The sequence below is a fragment of the Anneissia japonica genome, unplaced genomic scaffold (assembly GCF_011630105.1).
Source record: "Anneissia japonica isolate Jap-2015-1 unplaced genomic scaffold, ASM1163010v1 scaffold456_len727751_cov192, whole genome shotgun sequence".
Lineage (NCBI taxonomy): Eukaryota > Metazoa > Echinodermata > Crinoidea > Comatulida > Comatulidae > Anneissia > Anneissia japonica.
This window is the reverse complement of record NW_022713155.1, coordinates 520,365-541,211: the sequence shown is the minus strand read 5'-3', so window position 1 is coordinate 541,211 and position 20,847 is coordinate 520,365. Positions and strand designations below refer to the sequence as shown.

Below are 20,847 nucleotides of genomic sequence, written 5' to 3'. Positions count from 1 at the left end.
ATTTTATATAATAATATTGATTTAACTGAATAGTATATATGAGATTTTATATTCAAATACTATGTATAACCGTACAAAATGATGCGTTCTTTCTCATTCCCACTTTCAATGTCTACGAATGTTGATTTTTGCCACCCTATTCTGTAGTTAAAATGTTTAGACATCGTGCATGCGCTATTTAAAACCATTGTTTAATGCCTGTGATTATAAGGGTTAAAGTGAAACTTTTAAGTACTAAGAAACTTCATGTTGTGGAAACAATTGCTCAAACATGTCACCGTCTGGTGCAAATACGTGCAGTAGAGCTTCCTCCCCAATTAATTAACGGATAAACCACACTAACCATTGTAGCATGACTGCCGACTATGTCGCGCAAGTCTTCCGAATGTTATTATATCCTATAGGTTTCACTTTAAATGAACTAGAAAAAAAAAACAATTCAAAGATACACTGTATTATTATACAAACAAAATCTAAATTGTAAAAACTTATTTCAATAAGAAATGATTTAAAATTAACAAGAAAAACAACTTAAAGGTACACTTATACACTGCAACCTAAATCTAAAGTTAGAAATATATATACTTACTGTAAAGACCAATTTAAATTAGTTGTTAGCTTTTAACTGAAAATAAAAACGCCAAAAAATGTTCTTACAAATTAACATATATAAATAATAATAATAATAATATTGCTAACTGGTCTTTGCATATATCTTGAAATTTCTGCCAACATTAAAATAGTAAGTTGTCTGTAAATCACTGATTATAATTTTATTTAACTATTATAAATACTTTGGTTACGTACGTAATCTGTTACCGTTGTTACCTGATGCGTGTGGTATGAAGGAGCAAGATGTTGGCTTATTGTGGATGTATTCGGCTTTACAGAACATTGCTTATTATATCAAAAATAAGACAGCATCAAATGAAAGCTGACACTGGAGGGTATGATTTTTCATTTATTAAAAGGAAAAGTTATAGTAACATATCGGCTTAGAGTTTATTTCTGAACTGTACTTGACAACGACTTCAACAAGGGTCGAAATGTTAAAACCGTATCCCCGTAGTGTTTGTCGATGCTGAATGGGGATGATACACTATTATTAGTCTTGTCATAATATTACAAGCGTATTCTCGTCTCTCAATGTAACTTTCACCATTAGAACATTTATAGGTAGACATTTATCATATCAATCACCCGTTCATCCGTCCTCATTAGGATCATAATAATATTAATTAGATTTCCTTAAAAATCTATTTAAGACATTTAAGATCGCGATAAAGATACAGATTATGTGTGTGGCGGTGAGGGCAGTGGAACACTGCCATTGAGTCATTCCATATCCGAATGCCTATTTTATCTGCATTTCAGAAATTATGGAGAGCAGTATTACATTTCAGAATCTTTCATTAGAAATGTATCAAAGTATAATAGAGCATCCTCTTAATAATAGGGCATATACAATCTCGACTATTTACCAATATTTATGTTATAGCGGCTTATCGGGAGAAACAGATATTTTTTTAAATCGTGCAACAAAATAATAATGATTATTACTGAATTTTCAAGAGGAAATATTGACCTTTGTTGCTCGACGTGACCTCGTAGAGGAAATCCCAAAGAAAAAATAACAAGATAGTAATTAGCTGACTTCTGCTCGGAGATGACGGACACACGAATGACCTGGGTTTGTGTTGATAATGCAGTTTACTAAATTGTTGGTGATTTTTGTGTAATCTCCGTCCAATAAAAACTACATTGGGCGTTAGTTTGCTGTAGTTATATATAATAAGACGTTAAATTGACTGTTGATTATTGAAACAGTACAACACATATATTACAACTTAAACTTTTTTTCGTATTTTTTTCGGAATAATGAGATTTATCTTTCAAATAACATCTTTCTGAAATTCTGTTTTATCTTATTGTTGTAATGAATTATAATGATACTTTTTATCTTATTGTTGTAATGAATAACATATAGTGTTTATTCCTTCTTTTAATAAAGATAATTACAGTACTAATAGATATAATACCTATTCTAACACGATGAAAACTTACCACAAATATATTGCATAGGACTTTAGTTGATATATTAAATAAAGTATCATAACTATAGGCCTATATGATTTTTTCATATCGTACATGAATCATTATATAATACAGATAATATCTAAACCATCTTGCGTTAATACTATAATTATATATAATTTTTAACGTTAAAGTGGAATTCGGGTGTGAAAAAGCTGCCTCAACCGAGATTCAAACCTGAGCCATTATGCTGTCTCTATAAATATGTGTGTAGTAGAAATTGTTATACGCCCTAAAAAAAATTAAAATTACGGTGGCAATTAATACGTAGGCCTATCAAATATTTACATTGAAAATGTTTCAGAGCGCCACCCATAAAATATAAAATTCATATTTTTGCACTGTTGAATAAGTTCATCTGGAGTTTTCTTATTTTGTTATTGTTTTTCTTTTCTCAAGGTAATAAAATCTACTTATCTTGTAAACTGGTGGAGCGCATCGTTATAACAAACTATTTATACAAAACAAATAGTAGATGAAACACGTAAATCAATTAAACTATTTATTTTCAATATGCATTATTCAATAAGACGATTATTATTTTTAAAAAAAACATTGTTTCTTCTTTAACATTTGTTTTTTTTTTGTATATATACTGTATTGGATTTTAATAGAAGACGTGTAGAATTTTATTTATAATAATGAACACTGCCCTCATGAAGGATGGAATAGGAAATGAAATATGACGAAACATTAAAGCCCGATTCCAGGCAAAATTTCAGTTTTTAAGAAAAATCTAATTTTTGTATAATGTTATAAAGATTTATAAATATAATACGGAATTGCTAGTTTAACTGAATTTAGACATTCCTTAGAATGAAAAAAATGTAAAATAAGAATGAAATTTGATTTTTTGTGTTCTACACAAAAAATAAATGCGGATGAATTTTTCATGTTTGATTTTGCGATAGGTCGTGAGAAGAAATATCGTAGGCGCCGAAAACATTAGCTTATCCAACGCTGCTAGGCTAGGCCTAGCCTTACCTCGATTTAGGTTCTGTTATCACACATAAAAACGGCCGACATGATATTTTCCGTTGCTAGTTTTGATACTTGTGAAATATAATATTTCATAGGAATTATTTCAAATTTGTTAAAAAAACTGATTCTGACTGAGATTTTGACACTTAAACAAACATCATATCTCAGCCTAACCGAACGACCGAAATATTGTGCGAGATGCGAAGTACAAAAACTAATCTCATTAGAGAGGGCGCACTTTATTGACTGTATAAAGTATACATTAAAAGCGAGAGTATTCCAGTGGATGCGGTCTACAACCTCTGAATTTGCCTAGTAACGATGAATTCGTCGAGAAAATGGTAATATTTTATGAGAAATAGTCTGTATTTCTCATCCTATCAAAAGGAACTAAAAAAATGAACCCATCTTTTAGGCCTATAATGTATTCTACATTAAATTATGTAGCCTATTTCTATAATATAATGTAGGTCTAAACTTTTCTTCCCAACCGTTTACCAGATAAAGCTAATGATCTCTCATTTAAGAATAATTGTAATGTGTCGGTTCTCTTTTAAATTATCGATGATTTAATACCGTACTACTGGCCTCACATAGATCATGCGAAATATCTAGGCTGCTTATCCGGCTCTCTGTATCATGCTTCCGATTTGAAATGAACCTGTAACTAAAATGAGTACACAAGACATTAACATAGCTTATAAAAAAAATGACTGAAAAAACTTTTTTAATATTCTGTTTTTAAAACACTAACGTTATAAGTATTTCAGCATTAGTCTGAAATTATATATATAACTGTCTTTAAGTATAAAACATGTTAGTTATTATTCCTGAAGATGACACAGTTATGGTCGAAACGTTTATAATCAATTCGTTTTATAGGTACATTCATTGTTTTGTATCATAAACGTAATAAAGAATATCTGTTGGTTTTGTGAACGTTCTAATTTCATACTACATTACATATTTTCTACAAATACGATCACCAGGTGGTGGATTGGTCGACAAGTAGCTTTGATGATCCACATTTTCAGCTACAATCAACCAAAATCACCATTTAGACACACACCCTCAGGTTCGAAGATTCTAGAAACTTTCTTTCATACTTTTTTTTACATATTTACATAATTATACTGTACATATATATAAATCTTGGTACAATATAGAGGGCGTTTTATCATATTTATCTCCATAATTTGCAATTGATATCGAGATTTGGCACTGAACTCATGTGCACCAAGAGTGTCAACAAATTCTTACTTCTAATCTGATTTGTGGCCTAGTTGGTTATGTCCTGGCTTCGAATCTCAGTTGGAGCAACTTCTTCTTCACGCTTCATAATCCCCTTTTTAAAGTTCTATATTTGTATATAGGCCTATACGGTAATGATGTTGAATATCTTAGTGGTTAAGATGCTTGTCTTGTAATCCTGGGTTTAATTCTGTGACAGCAGGACTTTTTCTCACGACTAAAACAACTCCACTCCCTAAGCCTCATAAAGAGACAAAAAGCATCACATTATTTCATATATATAAAGAGGGCCCCTGAATATCAGCCGACCTTATAGCATACACTAGCTGAGTGTCCCCCTCTACAAAAGGTAAAACAAAAATGTTATGGATTTCTGCTATTAGATTTTTTCGATTTAAAATTGAAATAGAGCACTATATCGAAGATCTTTGCTCCAAGTACCGGTGAAGGTGAGTTTATATAATTCTTCGTCAGATTTCTCATCTGTTTCGTGTCAATTCATATAATTGCATTCATTATTATATTATTCCGCTTGATGTTTCTGGGCTTTCCGAGAAGCCTAAAATTACTATATACATACATAGACATACACATACACCCCCCCACCCACCTGTCTCTTATACACATCTAGATGTGTATAAGAGACAGTATATATATATATAATAATTTATTGATGTTATAAAATAGATTCTTCCTCTCCTTGAATTAACTTTTTCCTAATTTAATTTTGTGTCATTGCCCTTGAAATGTTTAACTATTACAATTTTGCAAAAGGTATTGAACACGTCAAGTAGAGGTAGTATTGGGTGTTTTTGCGTCATAGTCTATCTTAGTAACAACCAACCTGATGTGATGACTATCTAAATTAAAAAGGTTATGTCAATAGCGTAACAAGGAAGATCTATTAAGTTATAATTTGTGTTTAGTTTACATAAGTAGCATTCAACCTAATTCTATTATATTTTAATTAAATAATTAAATATGTTGTGAATATATCAATACAAAGGTTCTAAGAGTTGTTATGCTTTTGTCGTTGTTTATATCACAAGCGACCGACCTGGTTACCGTATGTGATAAAGAAAATATGAGTCGCATGGTCAATTTTTTTGGGTATCCAAGATGGGTCTAATGTGTTATTTCCTTTATGAAATGGCAATAGCAACTTCCAATTAAAATAAATGTTTTGAATTTATTATTATTATTAGTATTATTTTTAATATTATAATTATTAAAATTATATCCGCTGACATTATTATTGTTGGTTAAAACTTATCAAATTATATATATATATATATATATATACATATATATATATATGAATATATATATATATGCCTATATATAATATTTAAATATGTATTGAGGCAGGTGTGGATATATTCATCACATTAGCATATAAATATGTATAAGCTATTTTGTTATTACTATTATTATTATTATTATTATTATTATTATTATTACTATAGCTATATTTTTCATTATCTTTCTCATTACCATTATCGTTACCATTTCTTATTATCATAATTATTATCATCAATATCAATGCCACTCTCACTGTCAACATTTTTCGTTATCGTTGTCATTATCATTACCATTTTTATTTATTAGATTAGACCTAATTAAAAATATGGACAAAATGCTGTTATCTACAGAGAGCTATATTATTAGAAAAGTCCCGTGTCTCCAATAGCTATGCAAAAAAAGGGAAAAAATGAGATTACTTTCGTTTGCACATGCCATTTTGCCTGTTAATTATGACGACTTATTAATGAATAATCTATTTTTATTAATACTCTTTGAGTATAAATTAAATTTTGTTTTATTTAAAAAAAATTAACACTATATGAAGTCCAAACATATTATGTTATTTATTTTAATGGAACAACCGTTTTCAGATATTGCATTCTGTTCAAAATGCGACTGACACAGTTTATATGACGTCATATATGTTGTACAACTGATTTGAGTCACGGATGTTTGCAATTACGTAGCTTCCCAGTCGAGTTGACTATCGACAACACAGCCAGTACACACATCTACATTGCGATTAGTGTGTTTCTAATGTGTGAATTATTCAACGCGACATTTAACCTACACATTATTTTTGGAATATCAGGGTGTTGTAATTACAGTGTCAGCGGTTGCTTTGCAAGGTTTTATAGACATCACAGGTTTCAGTCAAGTCTTTAGATGACTTTGAGAACTTGTGACGCTTTTGTATCATGCTTTAAATGGCTATGGCAACTGGAATAATCCTGGTAGCAATATACAGTGCGCTACTTGGAAGGTTTTTCGTTCTACCACAATCAATATTACACTTCCAGGAAGAACCGAGGTCTACCGACGTTTACGATGGTCAGATATTGACCCTTAACTGTGTAGTTCAAAGCGGTTGGACCACTGGCGTGATACACTGGATGAAAGATGAGGTTACAGAAATAAGTCGTGGATCTATCATCCAGTCTCATCGAGTGGTCCACGCGTCACGGTTTTCGATAGTTGGTGAGAGATCACAAGGTAACAATAATCTGCAGATCAAAAATGCTAGGCCAAGTGATGCTGGGTCTTATGTATGCCATTTATACGACTTACAAGGCTCACATATAGCTGAAACAGCTGCGTCAACTGTTACTGTGCTACCAGTTCAACCTCCGCCTTCTGGGTATCCGGTGTGCCCTCTTAGTATACCAAATCCTAAACCTGGAGATACTATCATATTCAGATGTTATTCGATAGGGGAACATCCCGCTGCAACGCTTAGGTTTTGGCGTGGACCACACGAAGAGCTACAGGTTGAACCATACATGGGACTATATGGTGGCGTTTTCTTCGAACGTCAGTTAAACGAAGATGACAATAATATAACCTTCACTTGTATGGCCACAGGACCAGCATTTAAATTAGAACATCACAGAAACTGTAGTGTAGTACCATTTGTTATACCAACGTCTGTAAACGTTATTCCTGCGATCGCGGAAGTTCCAACTGGAATGGCAGCGACGTTTCAATGCAAGACAGTAGCGGTTCCACAGGCCAATAAGTTTCGTTGGTGGATTTGGAACAACGGATGGGATCGAATATTAGCAACCCAAGGACGATATGTTCTTGAGGGTGACGGAGAATCTATGCGGATACTCGACATCAATGAATATGACGACGGAAGGAAAGTCCGGTGTATTGCAAGGAATCCACTAGGACTTAAAGGCGAAGCAGAAGGAAAGCTTAAAGTTTATGTAGTAAGGCCCACTGCTCGTGGACCGAATTGGTCTGGTGGACGACCGGGTGATAATAATAAGTTATATAATTCTACTAACCCAACTGAGAGTTACAATGACGACGGTTTTAAAATAGGTGCCAGTCCAAATGTTGTGCTTATTGTATGCTGTGTAGTCGCGGGATTTTTTGGAGTGATCATTATAGTATGCATTGTCGTCATACTTCTTCGTAGAGATTCTAGAGACAAACATGAACTTAAGGAAAAGCAGGTATCTGCAAAGCCTCCCACACAAAGTTTTGTTAATAAAAAAGAGCTAAGTACAAGTGATGTAGTAGATAAAGCATTAACTAAACTTGGTGGATATGCAACCATTGATACGGTATCTAATACAGATGCACATCTAACTGCTAGTCAAAATAGGGCAGCAACATTAGATTCTAAACCGCTGTATGCCAAACCTATTGTACGCACTGACGTTAAGCAGAAGATCATAACCGAAACAAAGTCTGAACAAACGTCACACAACTTCACGCATGAAGCAGATAAACACAAGTTTACGGAAAATAACGTACTCAACTCGGGAGCAATTTTAGCCATGTACGCTAAGCCCATGAAAGGAAAAATAGACAATTCGTTAATAGATTGTCGGCCAGTACCATCCCCGAGAAAAAATTCTGGGAAATCTGGTAGGCCTACCTCTCCACTCAAACCACCGCGGCCAAAGAGCGATAACCTGCACTCTAAACCAAAAACGTATAAATCAAGGGTTTATGAAAACACGTTAGACAGAAATGAGCTTTCAAGTATTGAAGAGACAAATTTAGGACAAAAATCACTTTTTGAAAAAAACGTAGAAGGACTAGTGTATGCCGAGTTGAATCTGCAACAATCTCCTCAACATTTAGTTCGCTCAATGGAAGTTAGGCCTACAGAATATGCCAAAATTAAAAACTAAAAATCTACTTGTAGAATTAAATTAAGAAAAAAAGGCCATGGTGTGGTTTATCAGATACCGTATTGTGTTAGTAAGTGTAAAATGAATATAGTTAATATTTAGCTTTCTCTAACTGAATTGAACAACGGAAACGGATGTCAGTATCTGGTCGATCTCATGATAAAATGTCGAAGAAGTTTCATTGCCAACATTATTCTAATTCCCTTAACTACGATACTTTCAAACGCTTTCTCTGCCTGTCAGTATACTGTAGGTGTATTTCTGTTCCTTAATGTGATCATTAATTGATTATAAATACAGGTTATTTGCAGAGGGTATTATTGTCACGAACGGATGTCAGTAGCTTGTCAATCACATGATGAAATGTCGGAAGTTTCATAGCCAGCGTTTACTTGACAATAAACTAGAATATTTCAAAATTGTTCAATTAAACAGTGTGAGTAGTGTCAATACAATTTAATTTTGTTGCACAATACATTTTTTTTGGAATTAGAAATGTTTGAAGAAGTTATGAGGGTGACTATCAGGGGTCACATTGTCACACTAACGCATTGTCTGACTATTAATTTCGCTCTTTGTGGCGGTGCGCGGAGTTATAATAATAATAATGATAATTATTATAATAATTATAATAATAATAATTAAATAATAATAATGATAATTGGTAGATAAAAATTAATAGAGGCTGGTAATTTATTTATAAGAAAAAATTGTAATATGTACAAATTTGCTTTATTAAAACACACTTACAGTACCACTTGTAATTTCCCAAAATAACACGAGGTGTTTGTGTACTATATGCATAATATTTTGTAATAATATATTAAATTCGTTATGGCTAGCCACAGTACGTGGTGCAGTACAATTTTGTCTTTAATGTATTTAGAACTGTATATGAGTGTAAATATATGTTTATGACAATAAAGACTTATATGTATAGTGAACATTGTTACAAAAAAGGCAACATAAATTTTTGCATTTGTTGGTGCTTATTATGACGGTTGGTAACTATGTGACGATGATGATGATGGTGTTGATGACCACGATCGATGATTGATTGTGATGATTATGATGTCGACGATGATCATGATGACGACGCTGAGGATGATGATGACTAGGAATAGGATGGGGGCGATGGATGATGATTATACTGTAATGATATCTGTAGTGGTAATAATAATATTATAATGATCAATAATTCCCAATCCCAAGTTCATATAAAATAAAATTATTTTTACATAAAAAATATTTTTAACGCTAAAATGGATGGCATCTTGGAATTTGTTGTGATGACGTTATCATTCCGATCAAATTTTTTAAGGAGAGTAAAGCGTAACTATTTAGCCATTTTTAAAAATTCATATCCATAGTATATGTAAGTGACAAAAAACATACATTTATTTCCCCTACCCCCATCTTAATTAGTCTAAAACAGGGCATTTTATGCCAACATTTCGAAGTGATATTAAGAAAAATTGCCCGAGCCTCAGGATTTTTTTTGGAGACACTATGATATACTGATTTAGAAAAACCAACAATAAATTTTCCTTTACTATTTACAAGATTTCAATTGAATGAGAATGCATTTTTCTCACCAACTAGCCGACGCATCCTAAATTGGCTAGCAGGCAACTTAAGGATTTTTATACTAAACAGTACAAACTCTAATATAAGATCTCACTGAAAAGACATTCGATTACTATTAGCGTGAGCATGTGTCATAGTTTTAGGAGACCTCCATTGGTTGCCTATAAGAGAAGGCATAAATCCTACTTCGTATTCAAGCTTTGCTAGGGAAAAGCCCGTCTTACACATCTTACTGAAAAATTCACCTGGGAGGAAACTGATATCTAGCATAGGAACTCTCCTAAATGCGCTCAGTTATATTCTATGGATCACGCAATATTTTTACTGTTGTTGCTTTTATGGAATATCAACACTTTGTTATTCGAGACCACAATTTATGCCTGAAAAACAAAAAAAATAAATCGAGATCTTTTGCATTATCATTATACCTTGTTGGTACACTCATGTACAAATAAGCTCCATGATAATACTTTATTGGCATTGCTGTTAGTTATGTAATTATTATTGCTGGAGAGGTTATATTTCGTTCAGCTTGTTTTGTTATCAAATATTGTTTTGAAGTAATTATACTCTTTCTAGAATATCTAGAATTAAGCTTTGTGTTGGCACCCATACTTTTGGCTGATTCCTAATAATTATGTGAATGTAGATTAAAATATCATATTTGGGTAATTTTCAATTAAGATATTCGAAAAAAATGTTTTTGCCAAAAATAATCCAAATGAGTAAACACTTAAAAATTGCCAAAGTACCTAAATGTGGGAGTATTGTAAGAAAGAAAAAAAAAGCAATGCGTCATCTACACTTCTAGTTTTAAAAATTACAAATCAAATTAACATTTTAGCTTCTCTGGGAATCAGTTTTTGAGACATTTCACAACATTAAGGCCACTGGGCGGAAATCTAGGCTTACTTAGCTTTAAAGTATTTGGCTGAGACTTTTCTTTCATATCTAAAAGGAATCACACTGTACCCTATATTAAACTTTCAAGTTATAAAATTGAATGCTAATGATAATTGCAACAGATTTGGAAATTTTATTCAAATTTGAATATATTTAAACTACCGTCTCTCGAAATTTCTGGTGTTCTTGCTTGCTAATACTGCATTTGTTTGTACCTCAAAATGACCTTGGTTCAATGCAAATATATACCATGGGCGCATTGCTAAGTGGTGAAGACAGATTTTTTTTTATGCGTAAGCTGCGTGTTTGTTAGTATAGAGCTAAATATTTAGTTTTACCTGTGTGTGCTGTTAGAGTTTTCATTAATTAGAATATTTCAATAGGCCTATTTTATCTGAATCAGAAGAAAGTGCCGTGTAGTAAGTTCAAAGCAGGGCACTCACTGCTTTGTCCGACGATCGTACGACCGTCAGCCGACGAACACAACTCCACTGCCTGTGAGCGCTAGACGACTCGACGCCGTCCATAGAGATTGTCGGCAAAGAACTTAAATAGCAGAAGAATGAGCTGTTCCGCGTATTTGCATTAAAATTGATGGAACATCCGCCCTCCCGCGAGCGGAGTAAAATTTGAATATTTTACTAAGTGGAGAAACTACAGGAAACAAACGAACCAGAGCGGCGCCTTTATTATTACTATATAGCGCCGCCGCGCGGACGGGGTAAAATTGCTCTCCGTGTACCCACAATGCCTTTCGAGCGGATGTTCTACTATATTGGGAAGCTGCTCTAAATTCTGCTATTTATTATCTTTGGTAGCAGTCTAAACAGATCGTCATTAAAAATGATCCGTTTCGCGCGCGTCGTGGCGTTGCGTTCTTCATAGAATCGCGTCGGTCTATGACGTCGGTCGCAGTGAGTGCCCGGCTTTGCAGAATTGACCAATAGGTTATCTCTCGTTTCTAGGTGTCAACGTATCGAATGAAAGTCTCCTCAGAGAGGAGTAGGTTAAATTAAAGGCTAAGTATTGTTTTCTCAAGGAAAGCATCTTTAACAATATTTTCTTCTGCAAATTGATGCCAAGAAATAGCAAAAGTGAAGGTATTAAGATGTTTCTTGAGTCTTGTTAAATTTGGCCATGTGTCTGGCAGAGGCGTACACGAGGATGTTTAGCGCACGGGTGCCATAGTTGTGGGAGTTGCACTATATAGAATCGGAAAGAACTTTCAGATGACTAAGAACTACACGAACAAAGGATTTCCCACGACGTTAAGGTGAGAAATGCCACAGTAGTTGCAATATAGTTCATCATACAAAATTTTATTTTTATTTTTATTTTTTAGAACAGCTGGTCATAAGTAAGTTAGGAACACAAAAAAAACCAGATTGAGTCCAGTGTTACAAGCTTAACCTAAATTGCAGTGGCGGATCCAGGGGGGTTCAAGGGGTTCGGACGAGCCCCCCCCCCCCTGTGAAGAAACGTAACAAAATACTATTGGGTCCTGGCTTACAAAAGGCATGCTAACCTCATAGTTACCAACCGTCTCACTATCAAAAGTCAAAAGAACAGAAGCTTGTTATTTTTAATGTATTTAATCTTAAATTAGTGGAGTTGAATAGCTTGGTGGTTAAGGTGCTTGCCTTCCAATTCCAGGGTCCTGGGTTCAATTCTTGTCAGTGTCGCAGGATTTTTTCTCACGACCAAAACAACTCCACTCCCTAAATCTCATATTGAGATTTAGTTTGTGTAAAGCATCGTGTGTGTATGTTTGTCTTGTGTAAGGGATTGTCACCTACAAGTAGGACAGTGATATATTCGCTATTGACAATCCTTGGCACATGTACTGTGTGCCGAAATAAATAATAATAATAATAATAATAATAATAATAATAATAAATTTTCTAATGTTTCTTAATTAATTTTTAAAAATTATTTTAAATACAAAAGAATTTGTTTTTTGTATTAGTTTCAACTTCATCCAAAAAGAAGTTTCTGTAATATGAGAGAAATTGTTTTTTGTTTTTTTTTTGTTTTTTTTTTGTACGCAAGCTTTTTTTCTTGTCCTTGTTTTCCAAATGTCTATGTACTTTTAAATTTTGATTTTTAATGTTAAAAAGATCATGCGTGTGAACATGGCTCCTATTGTATAGAAGATGAATGTGCATGTTAGGTTTGTACGCAAGCTTGTCTTTGAGTCGGGTTACCCACTGAAATCTAAAAAAAAAAATAATCTGCTATCAAAAAACGCCAAAGATTAAGTTAGTTCTAGCTATATCTGGAAAAGCCTGGGAAGATTTTTAATTTAGTAGACTAAAAATTGAGGTGGTTTAAGGCTTTACTTTACAGAATATAGCACTATTACGGTGGCTACTTGCCACCTGCTAATTTTCCCCACGGATTTTTTTTCTACCTAGAGAGTTATTCCCCAGGCTAATTCCCCCCATTTTTTCGATGCATTGTTCCTCCTAGTTTTCCTATTGATCTTTTTTTATCAGGTTATTTTCATTATATTTTATAAGAGAGAGAACATATTTTTTTAAATTTTTTATTTTGTGTTATCTCTATATCAATTAATTATTGTCTAGTCGTTGTAAGGTTACACTAAAAAGGTGTGCCGATGATACAAAGACATTATTCAATCAATTGACTAATTGACTATTGATCCATTCGCAATACAGTATTGATGAAGCCTAAATACACATTGTAGAAACGTTTTGAAAGTTTAAATCCGGTTTTACATAAGAAATAGAGGAAAGAAAACAGGATATCTTTATAACATGTTTCCTCTTTTGGAATTTTGTTATCACACCTATTCTCTAGTCGTTCTATATAACCATATTTCTCTACATCCACAAAAACACTCCGGCAAGTAGCAGAAGTATTATTTCTGTACTTCTACAGTACTTTTGAGGTCAATGCTCATTAGTGATTCTCTTCTAAGATACGCCTACTTTTATTTCAAATTATGTGTTACGGTTAATGGTAGCAAATACGCCTATATCATTAAATATATTTCATTTAATTAATGTTATTTAATTTGTTTATCTATCAGAAAATTAGGTTAATTTATGTTTTATAAAGTATGCGTATTATATATATATTTTTAATGTTTATGTTACTAACGTTTATTATACAACGTATCCAATTTCTTATTGTTTTAATCAACTAGGATGTGAACAGAGTATTGATAATTGTGTACGTATTCTTTGCTTAAAGTTACAGAATGTGTTACCATATATTGTAACAATGACTTGCTTAATTACCGGTACTGAGATATTATCTTTAGGCCCGTGAGCCCAACTCAAAATAAATGTTGGCCCTTTAAACAAATTAATTAAGAATCAAGGGTGTAGGAGTATAAAAGGAGGGGTAGAAAGAGTGTCGAATGTTAGTAAAGGTTCACCACCGCAGCCTATTCATTTTTTGTTTATTTGAGTAATGAATGTTTGTGTAGGCCTACATAGTTCAGGTGCTCAAATTAAACATACATTTGGAACTCGAATTTTACGTGGCTTTATTAAAATATTTTTGTTTATGTACCTGATATTATCAATAAACACTCCCTAAAAAACAGCTTAAATGCTAAGATCGTCAGAACGCCCAGGGGGTATCGCCCCCCCCCCCCCCCCCCCCCACCGAGGCCACGACCCCCGGTGGGGGCTCTGCTGGCCGCCGGCCCGCGTTTCAAATCACGTATTTCAATTATTTCAGGTTGGTAACTATGTAACCTATCTAGGCATAGGTTGGCAGATCGGACAAAATAGGCTTAGAACAACTAGCATTCAATTAAATTCAATTAAAAACAGTGTTGGTACGAAAGTGTGTTCTTCAGGCCTATCAGTTCATCGATCTATGGAAGAAAGACTACGTATCCAACTACTCAATAATGTTGATTTCCGGCCATCTAGCAACCAAAATTTTCCCGGGGGAAGCCCCCCGTACACCCCTTTCATTTTGGGGTTTATGGGGAAATGAAATCCCCTCTTTCAAATCCTGGATCCGCACTTGAATTGGCATTATTTTATAGAAATGTTGAACTTTGTATTCCAGTCCTCTTTTAGTATAAACTCATTATGACTGTCGTAGGTTAAGGCATACACTTATTTTCATAGGCCACTCAATCAATGCACTCTCTAGCTAGAATAATTATTGCCTATTTCAAAACGGTGCAGTTTGTCGAACCACAAAGTTCTGGAAAAATGTGAGGGCGCCATTAACCAGCTATGGCTTCTATCCATTTCACTGTTCGCCGCTTGCGATTATTTTTTCCGTACGAAACATTTGCATGAAACTCCACTCGGGTCGTCTCGGATTGATTCGACTCAAGTTTGACGAACAAGAGCAGGCACTTCGCAATGTCGTGACGCTCGAGTATTCTATTCCTTTACTGTACTGTTCTTTACATATGTTTATGAAATCTTACCGATTTATGGGATGTAGGCTACGTCTGTAACTAACTGTGAACTTCTTGAATGTTTGTTATCAAATGTACTACAACAAGAACAGCTAGTACCCCTTCTATAGTAGTACCAGTGGTAAATAGGTACATTCCTATCAAAAGCTAGAGCAAAAGAGGCTAAACTAGTGGACCTAGTTACAAGCTGAGCTAGATCCTACCCGCTAGCCCCCCCCCCCACGACTAGGCCCCTAGGCCTGACACAACAGTCACGCTTCGCATGCCATTGACTGAAATTTTGAAAAAATTTAAAACATGAAATTAAAATGGGACAGTGAATATTAAATATAATATCATATATTATATAATATCACTCCGGCATTAATGAACTTGGCCTAAGCCTTGTAATGTAATTAATATTAAATAATAATAATAATAATATTAATAACAATAATAATAATAATTATTAAATAACCATATATAATTTCGCCATTAATTAACTTAGCCTAAGCCTTGTAATCAAGAAGTACCTACAGTATACTATATGAGGCCTATAATCCAAACTACCTGCCTTAATTTTTAGTATGGTAATTCTAGGCGAAAGCAGGTTAACTCGGCCCCAAGTCAACTCGGCCCAGTCATCTCGGCGCCAAGTCAACACGGCCCCATGTCAACAAACCCGAAGTACACTTGGCCCCAAGTATATCGTTATTGTTATTAGTTATTCTATATACCTTTGTATAATTTTTATTAATATCATTTTTATTAATGCAGTTTTAATTATTGTAAGTGCATGTAAATGAAAAGAAATAACAAAGGCAACGATTTAAAAACACTTTAATTTTGGCTTTGCATTCAAATCTCTTTGTAAATATTCAGTAAATACCGTACACATTAAATTGGGGCCGAGTTGATTTGGGGCCGACTTGACTGGGGCCGAGTTGACTCGAATTCGTCATGACCTAGGTTCTTAAATAATTATCCAAAACCGCGAATAATTATCCCAAACCTAGGCCAACTAAAAAATAAAAATGTTCACAGTATGTAAGTCAAATTCAAATAGGGCCTAACACTTTTTATTATTCGTGCAGCGAAATCAAATATTACATATGTCGTTTTAAACGACCCATTATATTAGCATGGTAACACCAATGTGTTTTGTTTTTTTTCAAAAATCAGACAGCGAGCAGCAATCCTGTATTTCAGAATTTTTGTGGACGTTTATCTTTGGTTGATGACCCTTTGGCCTCCAGAATTGAGATTTTCGAGCCGAGTCAGTCGAGACAACCCGAGTGGAGTTTCATGCAAATGTTTCGTACGGGAAAAAAAATCGCTCCCCCGCTTCTATCAAAGCTCTTTCTTTCCATCGCGCTTCCGAATACTAGCCTTCAAATTCCAGTTTCATAATAGTCGCCAGGGGGCGCCATCACTGTTATCCATACCCTAACTTCTCTGTGAACCGTTTTGCTATTGCTACTTAGTTATTCTTGACCTGCAGTAATTTTGCCCATAATATAACTAATATTAACGCTCACCCGTTTGACTTCACTTGGTCTATGTCTGCAACAACAAAAAAAATGCAACTGCGCCATCATGTGTGATGATACATACAACTTGGAACTTATTCTCTCATTTTGATTGGAGCCGGGAGCAATTCGTTCATTTTTCTTTGGAATCTGTCTAAACCACAACCAGATGTCACTTCACACAGACAAGCTATAGTAATACCTGGAATTCGTATCACTTTTTCCTTCTCCGCTATCCATCTCCGCTATCTGAGCACTTCACGATACAACGCCGTCTCTAATTGTCGGGGGCAGACTGAGGATATCATCAGGGAACAGTGAAATGTAATGTAATTTCACTGTTCCCTGGTATCATCATTGAAATTATCCCTTGTGCGCCCCTCGACGCATTGCGTTCTCTATGAAATCGCGTCGGTCAGAGTGAAATAGTGTGGACAGATTTAGTTGAAGTGTATGACGCAGAAAGGTTGTGGGTTTCATACCGAAGCTCGTCACATCGCTTGTGTCCTTGGACAAGACACGTCACCTACGTTTGCTTCTGTTAAATGGACATGAGTACGTGGTAGAAGGTTAATGATTCAGAATGAAATTAGTAGTGATGAATTACACACACACAGAAGTAGAAAGGATGGATTCAACTTGTGTATTATTGATTATGTATCCAATGACCAGTGAAAGAATGCCTTGGGCAATCGTCTGAAATGGATAAATACGCTATATAAATTCAATAATTATATACATTAGTAAATAAATAATACATAGAAAGCACAAAACAACATGTCAAGGATGTCAAGGATGTTTCTTTCCTTTGTACAAGTCCCGTGTTCGAGCACAATGGAATATGCAATCCAGGTTTGTCACCAAACCTGCAAAAGGACATATGCTTGAAAAAATGTTCAAAATCTGGCAACAAGGTTCGTCCCGACTTACATAAACGATGAACGACTTAATAAATGGGGTTTGCCTAAGCTCTAGAAAAGACGAACACGAGGCGACATGATTGAAGTGTTTAAAATCGTAAATAATCTTGAGGACATGGATAGTTCTTAATTTTCTACACCTTTTTAAACAGGGATTAGAACTTGCTAAACTTTGAAGATAAACGTGCAGCTCGATTCTCAAATTATACACATAGATTTCACTCTCTTCACACATAGTTATCAGTATATCTCTCACACTTTTCAAGTCAAATTATGACAAGTAAATTACTCAACTCAAGAGACCAGGCAGCCATTACGAATTTAAAACTGCCTCATTAAATCACTAAGGTAAGAAACAATGTGGCAGCCTGAAAAGCACGCAGCAAAAATGTCAAGCAAAATTGGAGCTTAGATAGAAAACACTGCACACTTGTCAAGTTACGCAAGGTGACAGCTTGGATATTTGCAGCAAAGACTTCAAGAACATTGGGGTTTAGAAAGTAGAGCATAAGATGTCAGGTTACGCAAGGTGGCAGATTGGATAGCTCGCAGCCATGACGTCAAAAAGCACAGCATAGATGTCAGGTTACGCAAGTTGGCAGTGTCGAGAGCTCGCAACAAAAACATCAAGTACATTGGGGCTTACAGAAAGCACAGCATAAGATGTCAAGTTACGCAGCAGCGTGGAGAGCTTGCTCCAAAGACTCGTGGTAAATGTTCATTGATCATGGTAATGGTCCTGTATGTTTATTGCACCTTCCACAATAAAAACAGTCTCAACGCTTTTAAATCTCCACCAAACTACTATCTAGGCCTATGATAACCATTTGATGAAGGTTCCCATCCCAGATGCTGAGAGGGCGAATATTAGTTTGGATAGAAGGATGTGAAGTTGATAAAGCAGCATGGAGAAAATACAGCAAACCATTGAAAAACTGCAAGTTTCACAATGGCAGCAGTACCCAGAACTGTTATATATTTGAACTGTAAGCAGCTTGTAACGAATGCTGATCTATATTCCCATAATCAACCCCCAAGACGGGAAAAAAAACTCAATTTACTAGTCACTATTACAGTTAATAACGAAGATGCATCCTACCTCGTGCATTAGATATTTAACATATGGAAAACTGAAACTTGAAATACCCGCCTTAACCTACTTTCATGTCATGACACCGGGCTTGGAATAAACGTCTTCAAGGCAGTCATACAGGACAGGGAAATATGGAAGGCCATCGTGGTTCGAGGACACCACTCGACATAATAATTATTAATCATTTAAAAAATTAAGTGTAGGCATATCAAACATATGCAGAACTGTGTGCTTATGTATGTATATGTAGAATTATTATGATTTCTTGTTTTGAAACTTTACAAGTACAGTATACCCAATGGCATACAGTCTGTCCTCTGGAAGTTTGCAGAATACTATAAAACGATTAATTAAACGTATGCACTGTATGTATATATAGAACTACCAAACATATACAAAACTGTTTAATGTATCTCTATGTATGTATATGTAGAACTATTGTGATTTCTGTTTTGGAACTTAAGAAGTATGCACAATGAAGCACTTTACTCTAGAAGTGTTAGAAACTTGCAAACTAATGTAATCGTGTTCCATCGAACGCTGCGCGTGCAACACCCGGTCTTACGCGACTGGGTGAGTTGACAAAGGAAGCTTATTAGACTAATAGTCTTCTTAATCCCTACTAGTGGGGATGTCACGAATTTCGGGATATCATCTCGTCTTCCGATAATGTCATCACTTCACCTAAGTTTACTTTCGATAAGAATTTATGGGATGGATAGAAGGACAAGGAGTTGACGCTTGAAGCTAAACATTCTTATTTGAAAGGGATTTTAATTACCAAGATCCTTGATATCAATTAAGAGAAGTACCATATCCAAAATAAACGTTATGATTAAAGTTGATCATGTAAGAATAATTTTATGAATGACATTATCAAAAATAATGAATATCGGTAAAGGAAACTTAGGTTGATCTCAATATTTTAAAGATCATTGAAAAATAGTTTTAATACATACCCGTATGTATAACAATTGTATAGCTTAAACATTACGATTAATGAAGTACTCAACATAATTATAAAATATAACGCTTCGATATTCCTAAAAGAATATTTATTTATCCCACTTGTTTTCAAATAATGGAGATTTTATTGGCAACAAAACTGTTTTAATGTTTTAAAAAGCACTCTTGAAAAAATATTAGTATCTATTTACGATTAAATTGAACAATGAATTAGGAAATCGATTTTCAAAACCACTTTATAAAACATGGGCCCTGCTTCAACTTTAGTGGTACGAAATAGAACTAAATGTAAACTAAAATCTATATGTAGCTTTCAATTTTAATTTTAGCTAACACATTTCTATTTTCAACGTTAAAAACTTGTGGCATGAATATTGAAAATAGAATTAAAACTGGCAGAAGATAACTTCCTTTTGCTTTCAACACTACATATAATTCAAGATCATACCATGGCGGAAGTTACGTGTAGATAGACTGAAACTAGGACCTTTATATCACCCTCAACTCATAAAACACACCAATATCTGCATTCACATCGGAAACAAAATTATGTACTTCCAGTGAATGGAAAATGGACTTGTATTAAAAATGTGCCATCAGTCAAAAGACAGGAAAATACCTAAAAAAAATCAAATACAATTTTGAATAACTCATTTAAAAGGATCATGCAAATGATTAGTTTCCACCAAAAACAGATCGAAAACAAATTGTTTTCAGCAGTTTACCGACATTTTACTACAAAAGCCGATTTAAGGATTTATGTAGTAAAATGTCTGTAAATCGGTTTTTTCGATCCGTTTCTTTGTGGAAACTAATAATTTATTTGATTCTTTTAAGTGAGTATTCTATTCTCTACTACTATTAATATTAGGGAAAGTTTAAAATGAAATTATTTAATTGTGTATGCCCCCACCCCCAAAACCGTATGCATAAAAATTGCAAATGCTAGAGTCAGTGG

General features: G+C 34.2%; 1 protein-coding gene across 1 annotated transcript; it reads left to right on the top strand.

Annotated features, from left to right (window-relative positions):
• Window positions 1-6,005: 6,005 nt before the first annotated feature.
• On the top strand, window positions 6,006-9,452 carry LOC117108283. The gene has a single exon (XM_033250262.1). The coding sequence runs from the start codon at window positions 6,558-6,560 to the stop codon at window positions 8,496-8,498; it is 1,941 nt and encodes a 646-aa protein (XP_033106153.1). The 5' UTR covers window positions 6,006-6,557; the 3' UTR covers window positions 8,499-9,452.
• The last annotated feature ends 11,395 nt before the right edge of the window (window positions 9,453-20,847 follow it).